Source organism: Nestor notabilis, unplaced genomic scaffold (genome assembly GCF_000696875.1).
Source record: "Nestor notabilis isolate BGI_N333 unplaced genomic scaffold, ASM69687v1 scaffold26792, whole genome shotgun sequence".
Lineage (NCBI taxonomy): Eukaryota > Metazoa > Chordata > Aves > Psittaciformes > Psittacidae > Nestor > Nestor notabilis.
In genome coordinates, this window is record NW_009917557.1 from 26,358 (window position 1) to 38,426 (window position 12,069).

Genomic DNA, 12,069 nt, shown 5'->3' on the forward strand with positions numbered 1-12,069 from the left:
TGGTTTTTTTTTTTTTTTTTTTTTTTTTTTTTTTTTTTTTTTTTTTTGAGAGAGGAAAGATGGAATTTTACTCATTTAAGGACGGCCTCAGTAGCTGTCTGCTGACAGGCATCACCCCAAGCGGAACTGACATCTGACTATTGCTGCCTGCAAATGGGTGTGGATTTTGTTTTTGACTCCTGGATAAAGTGATCCACCTACCAGCAGTGATGCTGGCTTAGGTAAACTCTGAGGTTATCTGGTATCAAGAATTCTGGGTTTGGTATCAAGAATTGTAGATTTGGTTATTTTGGGTTTTGCAGTTAGAAATGAACCCTAAACTGAAAGTATCACGCAAGATGATGCCCTCAGTGTTTTGAAAGGGAACACATGAAACGATTTTATTTCCAGACGCAATTCTAAGATGAACATGTTTTTATAGCTGTAGAAATCCTTGTTGAATTCTAGGTAGCCGGGAGGACACCTTGCACAGGGGAGGGGCACTCACTCTGGGTCTGTATGCTGCGTGCCCCTGACTTAATTTCAAGAAGTCTGCCACTGTGAAATTGCTTCCACACAGCCCTATCTGGTTAATTTTCAGTCTCTGCTGCAAGGCATTTGCTTTTGATGATGTTTCTGGGGAGGAAGAGAGAGCAGACAAAGTACAGAAGGAATTTTAGCAGCACCTGGTTTTGGTCATTCCCTTTTACAGGGTGCTCTGTTGCCAGTAGATAGATGTGTCACAGAAGTGGTTAAGCACCTTTCACAACAACGCAAAGCTGGTAGGGAATGGCCTTTGAAAGACCAAGTGCTCTCCATGCATACAACAGAAAAGTTTAAGACGAGTCACACCTTTCTAACACACTCCTCAGTCTAAACACACTTGTCAGGGATTGTGTCACTGCCTGTGGTCTGCTCTAAATAACTATCAGCATCCTCTGAACAAAGGAGCAAAGCTGTAGGGGTGAAGCACAGTGAGAAGGCAATTGCACTTAGTTTTTTCTCTTGCTAATAAAATGTGGCTTGTGAGAGAATGACCCCAGGGTGTTTTCTGTTGCTGGTACAAGTTGATGTATTTTTTATGTTCAGGATGTTCCTTTGCACTGTGCTTTCTCTCTTTCCCTCTGTTCTCTTTTTTGTTTGGGTTGTTTTGCTTTATGCTTTGTGCTTGTCACTCCAACCCAAGTTTCAAAACCACGTCTTGGCAAGCTGTTGTTTCTCATTTAGGAGATTCAGGCTTTTTTAGAGATGTCTCTCATAATTGCTGGTTTGGTTTTAGTGTTTGACATCTAATTTACCTTCTCTGTATTGCTAATGCCATTTCAGTGCTAAAACCTGGCACTTCTTATTGTCTGAAAGTTAGTCTGTATTTTGGGACCCTGGTACTGTGTACCACAATGAGCACATTTCTTTTCCTGTGAGCAGGAGTTTGTTAGTGTCAGGCTTGACAGTAGGGAACAGAAGGGTATTGTTACTGATGCAGCAGAGCAGAAAAGCAGTGATTTAAAAGTCAAAAAAAGACAATTAAAAATAAAACACTGTGGGATTTCCTGTGTTTGGGAATGCTGCCTGGGCGAGTCCCACTTAGGCTTCAAATGCTTTCCCAGCACTTACTGTTTTAAGTGTCTGTCTTAGCCAGACAGTTAGGGACAGGGAGAACTGTTTGTAATAAGTGGAGCTTGATTTAAAATGCTTATCACTTCTCTAAGTATACATCACTTGTGGATTGTGTAAGAAGTCTAAGTCCTAATTCTCACTTATTTGAGTGAAAGACTCTCAATATGATTTGTAGCATGGTCTATAATATTGACTAGTTCAATTATTAACAAATGCCTCTAGCTTTAAGACAGCTTTAAGAAGGAATGGTGATTTATTAACCTACAGGCTCCTGAGGGTTTTTTTGGTGGTTTTTTTTTTTCCTTTTTAATGGACATGAACAAGTCACCACAGTGGTGCCAATTCACATGTACAGACCTTTGGCTAATTCATAACCAAATGTGACATTTAAGAAACTCATCTTTCTTGTGTCTTGATGGGCTTCAGAAGTATATATGTGTCTTTTGACTTGAGTCAGGACCTCTGCCTGCTGCAAGAAACTCACTGTACCATGAGTAAGAGAATTCTTACGCCAAGTGTAATACTGTTTTGAAAAGAAAACTTTTTTGGACAAAGAAGCAGTTCTAAGGTAGTATCTGTTGCTTCTAAATGTCTAGGCAAATTCTATTTCCAAAATTGGTGTACTGGCATTTTTTTCCATCCTTTGTACCAGGGGGAGCTCTGTTCAAGAGACGAAAGGAAATAGAGCAACATTTAGAATGAGGTACTTCAAAATGAAACCCACGCCCTTACAACAGTAATTTTCCTGTGCTGGCCTGCGACCTGTTTTAGGAATCTTCAATAGATACAGGAGGATTAAGAATAAATGGCAAACATCAAGGCATTGCTTTTTCAGGGCTAAAATAAGTGTACTTCCTGTTGCTACTAAATCTGTTGGTGTAAACCATATTTGAAACTTCATAATTTTGGAGAGTGTTGTGTGAACTTGGGGGCTGGTGGTATCAGACAGATCAGACTTCACTTCATCATAAAGTGTAGGTGAAACTGCACTTGGAATGGGTTCTCAGTACCAGTTGTCTTCCTTATTTGCATGAGCATTCTTGTTTTTAAGGTCAGCTTTGCACTCATCTTCAACTTGCAAGGGAGTTTTTCCTATAAGTTGTTTATTATATAAGGGTAGAAGGAAAGGTTGCAATCACTTTTGTGTGTCTGTGGAAGAAAGTAATTCTATGGCACAGGATGAATTATGTGCACTGGTGAGTAAAATGCAGCTCTTCATTGAATATCAAACTTAGCATATTTTCACAGCTGTCAGAAGTGTGTTTCTCAAAGTGTAAAAATATTTGAGATGAGGGTTTAAGCTATTTGGGAACTTGTGAAGTTGGATTATTCATTTAGAATAGGAAAAAAGTGTATGCTCAAAGCCTGAGCCATTAGTAATTCTGTTTAGGTAAGGAAAAGCAGACATTAAGAATGCTTTTAGCTGTCTCATAGTGCAGAAATGGGCTCAGGGTGTCTGTGTGTACATTTACTGAGGTAAGAGTAGCTTTATTGCAGTGGTTAGACATCACAGGACTCTCAGATCCTGTAATCACAAGTGCAGTGCTCTAAGGTAAGTGGTGGGACTTTTTCATATCTTGTATTGTGCTCTTTTAAAAAAACCCAAAAAGTTTGGGGGAATTCACTACTAAAGCTGAGGAAATGCAGCAAAGTGACAGAAAGTGCAATGACATGAAAAGTAACACTTTCCAATTCAGAAGTCACACAACATTAACACAAGGTCTGAAAACTGTGTTTAAAGCATATATTTAGTATTCCATCTTCTATCATGAAACAGTGGGTGTTTTTTCTTCCCCACTGAGTGGAGGGAGCCTGATCTTTCTCTGCATTCAATCTGCATCCTCCAGATTGTCTGGATCGTGATAATCTCTTGGCATTCCTAGCTTTAGTTCTGCTGCAACCAGTGAAAGTGGAGCACATCTTGATGTTAAATCAGTAACAACTGAAAGCTGAGAATGATCTTTAAAAATCCACGGGAGTAGCTGTCAGATTCTAGAGAAGAATAAATGGAGCTGACATTAGCAGCCGCAGCAGCAACCAGCTATGTAAAGTTCATGAGTTGTGGGACAGCAATTCTTCCTGATTTGTAATACTAACCACAAATTGCACCTGGGACTGGTAAGATGATTGCAAGGAGAAATGGTAGAAAAAGGAGTGTCTGTTCCAATTCTGATAGAAATATGTAGAAAATAGCTCAGTAGCTCCTCACTCCTCTTGCTTTCTCTCTTATTTTCCATGGAAGGGTGTCTGCCAGGCTCTGGTTTTGTAATCCAGTGGAGCTTGATGGTAGATTTCTGATGGCATTAAATGAAATTATATTCTAATTGGACCCATAAAGCTAGGTACCTGGGAGGTGCAGGCCGGAGCTGCACTTAATATGGTGCTTACATGAATTACTTCCTACAGAATACACTGTGTTGTTGGGGGGCTCTGTTGCTGAGGATAGTAATGGTCGCTTTGCACTAGCTGGACCATTGGTAGGATTGAGGAGTGTTGGAGGTACAGAGGGAGGTAAGCAAATGTGCTGCAGTGCTCCACAGTGTGTTGTAAAAAGCACTGTCATTGTTGAGAATTGGCATCTAAGCCTTTATCCCCAGTATAAAATACTTACAAATGAACACATGTGGTGTGAAACTTGTGCTTTGCTTGCTGTACAGGACTTTTTATTTTTTGTTATACATGTGTGGGCCAATATTTCATGATATGTGAGCTGAAGGCATAAAAGAGGAAGCAGAGAAAAATCAGCTTCAACCAGTTACTTGATGAAATTCAGGTAACAGATAAAGTAAAACAAAATACCAAATTAACTGCAGGTTCAGCTGTGTTACACTGTCTAGTTCAGTAACGATGTTTCATTTCTTGGTTCCTAAGCTTTGTGAGTGTTAATATCATACACCACAGGGTGCTATCATGAAGTCTTTCTCTTCAAAGGCCATTCTTTGAATAAGAAATGAGCAGCAGAAGTTTGGTTTATGTGTTTATGCTTTAGTGACTTGCTAAAAGTAAGGATGAATTCCTTCTCTATCGGAAGTCCAAAACCTAGAACTTGGAATCCAGGCAATTTGACTACAGCTCTATTAAACATGCCATGTTTAGCAAGGTCAAGAAAAATAAAACGGATGATCCGGAGGTATTTCACATGGTTGGAATTGCAACGCTTTGTTCTTAGATGAGAAGTTTTTGTAGGAGTCCAGTTTAGAAACTTTTCTTTAGAAACCTTTAGAGCTTCCCAGAGTGCTCTGAGATGGGAGAGGAGAGCAGAACAGAACAGGCAGTACTAGTTGGGTGAGGTTGAACACTGCTGAGGAGAACTGGAAGGCAAGAGCCAAGGTGATCTCCTTGTCATTCCCTTGGCTGTAGGAAGGAGAAATGGAACCGGGAGGCCTTGGTAAGACTCTAACTGTGATTTGGAGAGAGCATGGTTATGCTGTTTTCACTTCTAAGTACTTCACTAGGTTGTCACACCTTCAGATACAAGGTACAGAGCAGAAGCTTCTGTTATTTTGAACAACCAACTGTGCTGATAGGAGAGGAGCAGGCAGGGGTTCTGTTGCAGTCTAAAAATGCTCATGTACTTTTAGTAGGAAAGAATTAAGTTGACTTATTTTCTTTAAAAAGTGATTTGGAGGATTTCAGTCCAGGTGCTTCTGGATTTAAAACATAAGCAAGTAATTTAAAAGATATTGTTGATCTACAAATTACAAGCTGGCTATGGGAGAGTCTGTGGATCAGTGATTGTATTTGTAACAGGTGATTCCCTGTCTAGTAAATAAATTTGGGACTGGTTTGTAACTAGGCTTCATTAGATACATGTTTTTTGAGTTTGTTTTTTTAGGCCATAGGCTTCTTTATGCCAAGCATAGAAGCACGTATGTAGTAAAACTGTTTAGAGAAGCTTGAGCCCTCTCTTCTCCCCAGATCAGGCACTTGCAGATGCTGTCGTTCCATATTACTTTTATGGGGTTTAGGTAAGGACTTGCTTGAAGCTCTCCTCATTCAACATCTATTTATAAGTAATTGAATATCTGTTGTAAGTTTTATTGTGTGAATACAGAAAATATTATCAGATTATTTACCTAATTATATGGTGTTTTTTTTGGATGCTTTACATGAATATGAATTAGCAGTTAATCCTTGATGGATGACAAGGATGAGAACACAGTTGTGTTTGTGTTTATGCAGTTTCCCTGGCAGTGCTTCTGTCTTGGTGTCACTCAGCAGATGAGATGCAGTTTTTCCTTCTTCCCTGAGTAACATTTAGAGCTGATAAATGTTAAGCAGGCAGTCAAAGCTGTCAGTGCCTAAGATGAAAGATGTGGAATAGATCTGTAGTTCCAAATAAACTGTTCCTGCTTGCCTTTAATCAGGCAGATGAGTTGCTTCATTTCCTTCTGAGCAACAGAAGAAAATGTCTTTGCAGTGCCCCCAGCCAGCTGCCATGGACATGAGACCTCTTACACCCCCTGAGCCCTGCTTTGTGTCCCTTACCTGTTGGGGCATCAGACAGGGGTAACTCCTCCCTTCCCTGGTCTTAAGGACAAGCATGAGTGGACAGTTATCATTCCCTTGCTTGTTTGCTTGCATGACTGTGTGCTGGTTGAGACAATCTTAACACAACTTGCAGTGTCTTCTTTACATTCTCATGACTGGAAGAGTTAACAAGGAAGTTTGGCAGTGGATTAAACTAAAAGGGCCAGAAGGATGCTGCCAAGAAAGCAGAGGGGGTAGTTTGATGTGAAGGGTGGGAGCATGAAAGGGGCTTTTGGAATCCAGTGGCAGAACAGGCATGCTGCAAGCAGAAAATGATTGCCAAAGTTGGTATTAATGTGAATGGCCTGTTCCATGTGTCATCAGAGTAATTGAGGCTGGAAAGGACCTCTGGAGGTCATCTGCTTCAGGCCCCCTGATCAAAACCAAGCACAAGAGAAATGAAACATACCTGGGGAAATGTCAGCATCTGAATCCTGGTATTAGCATCTGTGCTAATGATATGACCCAGAGCAACCTGATGGAACTCAAAAGTTGGATATAATTTAGAAATTGGCTTGATTTGGGAAAGGGAATTGGACCAAATGACCTCCCAAGGTCTCTTCCAACCTAACTTATGCAAGGCATGTTTAATATTAGAGGCATAATCATCTTGTAGTAATTCTTAAGAGCGTTGTGGTGTGTTAATATTATGGTTCACAAAGTCCTTCCATATATTACCTACATCTTGTTATAATTTAATGTCATGCCTTACTACTTTTTCTCTTGCCAGAATAAGAACAACAGAGGATATTTTTTTGGTAATACTTGTAAAACAGATTGTGTGTTAAATGCAAAATATTGTAATGGTGTTTCCTAATTAATTTTCACATTAACTATGTTAGAATAGGTGAGTACTACCTTTGTTTGAGACAAGGAAACAAATCAGTGTAAGTGGTTTTGCTGAAGTCAGTTACATGCCCAGGGCAGAGTTGTAATTGAAAATTGCTTCCTTTGTATATTCCTCCAGCCTCTCAGTGCAGAGGTTACGTAGCAAATTGCAGGCTGCTTTTTATGGAAGTGCAACTGAATGTTAGAATTCAGCACTGCTGAAATCTCCTGAGATCAAGCTTTGTAAGAATCCTGATGTTGTTACTATAATGTATGTATGCCTAACTCTTTCCCACCTGTATGCTGCTGCTTGCAGTGGTTATTTGCTGAGTACCTCTAAAAAGAGTTTATTGCTCAGGGGCAATATGAATGGGATAAACCTGGGAATGCAAAAGTAAAGCAAAGCGAAAGCTCACAGTTAATACATATATTCCTCTAGTAGTTTTGTTGGAGTAATTAAATGGGTAATTGATTGCTGCGTAGTGAAATATCTGTTGCTTTTGCTGCTTGTTAAGTATCAGTCTGGAAAATAAGTGTTACCTCATCTAAATTACATAACATCCATAGCAGTGGAGCTTGTAGCTGGCATTTGTATGTCTTCATAAATAATGATTCCTGTGGATCTGTGCAAAAATTGAGTCTCAAAAAATCAGGAGAATAAGTTAGTTACCTCTAATTCAATTAAGGTCTTGCTTCCTGTAAGAGGAGCAAAACCTTTGCTGCTTTTTCACATCAGAAGCTTGACAGTGTTTTAAGAGTTTGAGTTGTGTCAGTGACACCAAGGACCAGACTCGGTTTTGATGGATGCTGCGGTGCTGAGCTTGTTACAGGTTCCTTGTCCTAGGTCACTGTGAAAGGGTGGCATATTTAAATGAGTTTGCACCTGAATTTTCCATCCCCAATACATTTTATTCTGTGCTTATTCTAAGCTTTTAAAACTTACGTGGGTGACCAAGGGCCACAGAAAGAAGAGGCTGAGAAGCAGCCCCACTCGCGGTTAACTCTTGACTGATCTTAGTACAGAAGTAGCGCTGGGGGTGTATCTGTGAACTAGAAAGGGGAGCAACTTCTTCACAGTAACACTTCCTGCAGTCTGCAAGGAAAGAAGCTCATCAGCCAATCCTTTATTTATTGGACCAAACCCATTTTGAAACACACTTTCTAGCACTTAATGCCGGAAAAAGAGAAAACATGGAAGGGAAGAGAAAATGAGCTGTAGATTCAGGTATTGTCAAATAGAGATCAAAGGCAAGGATTGATTACTTCTGTTCCTGTGGGGTTATGCAGGCAAGCTAATCATTTAGAAAGAAATTCTTGCAGGTCTTCCTAATTCTTTGGCTTTTTGCTCTCCTAATAAAAAAAGGCAAGAACAAGTGTGCTTGTGTTGGAGGAACTTCCTCCAGTCCATTGTTGCACTCTTCCATGGGAATGAAGCTGGAGTACAGCTCAATCCCTCTTAGTGGACAGCCAGTTGGGAACAGCTATAAAGAAGTCGTAAGTGTTTGTGGGCAGGAAATAGGAAATATAATCAACAGAAGGGTGTACAAAATGTGAGCTTTTATCTAATATGGGGCTGTATGTGTAAGTATTAAAAGCACTAAATGCTGTGGTGTGCTACAGTAATTGCTGTGGTATGCTCTGCCTGATTGACTTCTTGTGGAATGGGAAGTAAAGGTGAAGGAGGAGATGACAGATAGATGATAGAAAGTATGAAACTAAAGAAGTGAGAAAGGAGGCTTTGGCATCTTGCAGTGATAGGAAAAATGAGTCAGATGTTCACAGTCAGAATGAAATACTTCTCAGACTATAGATTTATCTCAGTGGAAAAAAATCATTTGATTTTCACCCTTGGCATCACTTCTAACCCCATGACACCTCCACTCTAATCTTCATTCTTCAGAACATAGCTCAGAGATTGGCCTCTTTCTGAAAGCTTTGAAGCATTGACCTCAAAACAGGAGATGATCCCATTGTTGTTTGTTCTCCTCCAAAAGTTCATGCCTTAAGGACAACACTTTCTCTTTTCTGGTTAGATAATATACTATAAAATCGTATTGAGTAGTAGCTTGTGATCTCCAAAAATCCTACTTTTAGCAGTAAGTGTTCATAAATCAAACTGAAATTATGTGCTAGGAGGTAGTAGTCAAGATTTTGTTAGTGGGGCAGAAAAGCACGTTGGAAAGAAATCCATGAGGCAGGTCAGAGGAGGGGAGAGAAGACAGATTTGAGGCCATTGTTAAATGAAAGGAAAGGACAAAGGAAGTGGGATTAGAATTTTACACACTTTCTCCTGAGCTTTTGTTGCTCAAAAATGTTTCATCAGGAAATGGTAGGTACAGATGTACCTTTATCCGCAATGAATAGCGGCATAGTTATTCTTTAGCATTTGTATTACAATGCTTATCTCTTACAAAGCTCAGCATTCACTCTGTCAATGTTTCATAGTATGGAGAGCTTAGAGGAACTTCCCTGTGCATGTCTTCCTCTCATTCACAAGGAGAAACCCTGTCACAGCGTCTTAGCTGTGGCAGTGTGTAACACTTCAAAAAGTGCACTTTAAATATTTCAAACACAATCTCGCAGCTAAAACCAGACCTATATTACATAGGATCCTACTAACTTGCTAATATGGTTCATACTTTGGAACTTCAGGGGTTAAAAATCTTAAATCAAAATGGATCACAAAATAGCTAGGGCAAGGACAGGTTATAACCTGGGAGCAGGTTCACACTTCCTGAGGGAACTTGCTTAGTTGTGGCCTGCTTGCTTTCTTGTAGTGATTTCATCTTTGAAATGGTTTCCATGTACTGTGTATTGAAGCAAACTTATGGAGGGGTCCTGTCTTGGTGTGTTTGAAAGTCCTGGGAGTCATCCTATCTGGTAATAGTCCAGCTTTGTTTTATCGTATGTTTTTCCTCAGAAGTCTCTGGGTAATGACATTGCCATATGTTTATTGACAGTTTAACACTTAAACTATTAAAAATAGTGTACCATGGAGAGAGTTTGCTTGTGCTTCAGAGGCTTGCAGAGGAAGTAGGTTTAAAAGAAACTCTTCCCAAGTGAGGAGAAAAAGTGTCTTTGGAAACTGACTGTAGGATTCTTCAGTGACTCAGAGACATGGGACCAGATGCACAAGGAGCTGTAAGTCACCATGTATATGAAGACATATTTATTAAAGAAAGAAATCAAGACATTTTTATAGCCCAAAAAAATCCAGTTAACTGGTTTAAACAATACACTGAAACTTGTCTAGCTCTGAATTACTACTACTACTACCAGATCAAATAAAACTTGAAAATCAGTTTAAGGCAAAGCTTTTGGTGAGTAGGTGAGGGACTAATAATACCTGAATGATGTGAAATGTGACACAGGGACTTGCATAAAATCCTTGAGGGTAGCACTGTTCATTCATCTCTCATGGGATGGGAATACATTGTTGTTGTTTAGTCTTTCATCCAATAAAGCAGGACACCAAGGTGTAAATGAGCTGTGTGTATGAATGAATTTATACATATAGCTCTACTCATTATTGATGTGCATCCACAGGCAGAGTATGATATGACTTCTGTTTGGCAGTTATGAACGACTCTTTGAGCTATGGAAGATTAAAAGTGAACTGGAACTGAATGTGCAAGGGACACAGGCTGCTCAGACAGACTTTATTGATTAGTGGGTAAACCGAGCTCCATAAGGCTGGTCTAGTTTTGTTCAAATCTCCCATATGTGCTGCTTAGGAGGATGCAAGCAAAGCAACTTCTGGATCTTTGGATCACTTCCAGAAGAGAAGACCAGCTATGTGCCTGGTGTCCGTTTCTGCAGGGGAGTTTGTGTAATGGTTGGAATAGTTTATCTTGTTGTTGGGCAAATTTTAAGGAGCCATTTAAGTGTTTCATTTTGCCTGATTGTGAATGAGTCCCAGGCAGAGTTAATTGTCACAATGAGTTCCCTATGGTAAGCTTTATAGAAACTGTAATCCCATTTGAACAGTGGAATAAAAGGCCTGAGTAGGGAAACTGCATGCTATGGGGATGAAACAGGTGTGTGTGTATGAGTATTACTGGCTTTCTCAAGAGAACTTGAGCATCAGTTGATGCAACTACAGAGTTCCATCGGTTCTGAGTTACTCGCTAAACATTAAACTTTTATGTTTTCAGAACAGTTTAATAATGTGGAAGTGCAGAGGGCTCCATTCTGATGCTTTACCAAGTGGGATGCTAATTCATGCTTGCTATCATTATCAGAGTCACTGCATTTCATCTCGATGCCACTTAAGGCCTGGAGAACCCCAAGGCAGGGTTATGGTCAAAGCTCAGACAGGATGAAAGCACGGGAGTTAAGTCTTGCATCTACAGAACAACTTCCATGTCAATGCATTGATGGAGTGGCTCTTTCTAAGGAAAAATAATCTGTTTATGACTGATACCCAACTTTCTAACCTGGCTGAATAGTGAGGGATCAGACTGCACAAAAAGCTATAGCAAATACTTGGTACAGTGCAGAGAAGCTGCCACAGCTGCTTGTAAACCTGCTGAGGATTTTTTCACTGAAGACTTTTTGCCACCTTCATAGTACTTCTTCCTTCTTTGGTCTAAAATTAGAGCCCAGACTAGAAGGGGAGGAGGGAGGAAACCAACACACTTTGCTGGCAGTCACTAGAGTTGCCTTTTTTTAATGTGAGGCAACTAAGAACTGGCTTCGGATATTCTTGGCTTCCTCCTGCCTTTTATAAACTATGAGATATGGTGGAATTACGTCTCCAGCTTTGTGGCATAAAGGATTAACGTGTTTTAAACAGTACATAAAGCTGTCAGGGTGCAGCATAAGCTCATAACAGTTTGTCTTTGTGATGACTTATGGGCTCTCAGGTAGCTAGGGAACAGCTGGACTGAGACAACAGCAGAACCGTGTAGAGAGCTGGTAGCTGAGTGGCAAACTCCATGTCACTGATTAAATACTTTGTCTTTACAGGCCGGGTTTCCTTTTTCACCTCTGGATCTGAGAACCTTCATCGGGTGGAGAAGGTTCACTGGGGCACTCGCTATGCCATCACCATCTCCTTCACTTGCAACCCAGACCATGGCATTGGGGATCCAGTCTTGACGTAATCCCTCTGGG

At 40.2% G+C, this 12,069-nt stretch overlaps 1 protein-coding gene across 1 annotated transcript in view; it reads left to right on the top strand.

Annotated features, from left to right (window-relative positions):
- Window positions 1-12,059, top strand: part of OGFOD3 (2-oxoglutarate and iron-dependent oxygenase domain containing 3) — a gene marked incomplete at its 5' end in the record, with an annotated part of 37,689 nt that extends 25,630 nt beyond the window's left edge. The window contains one exon of the mRNA XM_010009295.1: window positions 11,923-12,059. Within this exon, the coding sequence (XP_010007597.1) occupies window positions 11,923-12,059 (137 nt within the window). The remainder of the gene's footprint in view (window positions 1-11,922) is intronic.
- Window positions 12,060-12,069: the final 10 nt, after the last annotated feature.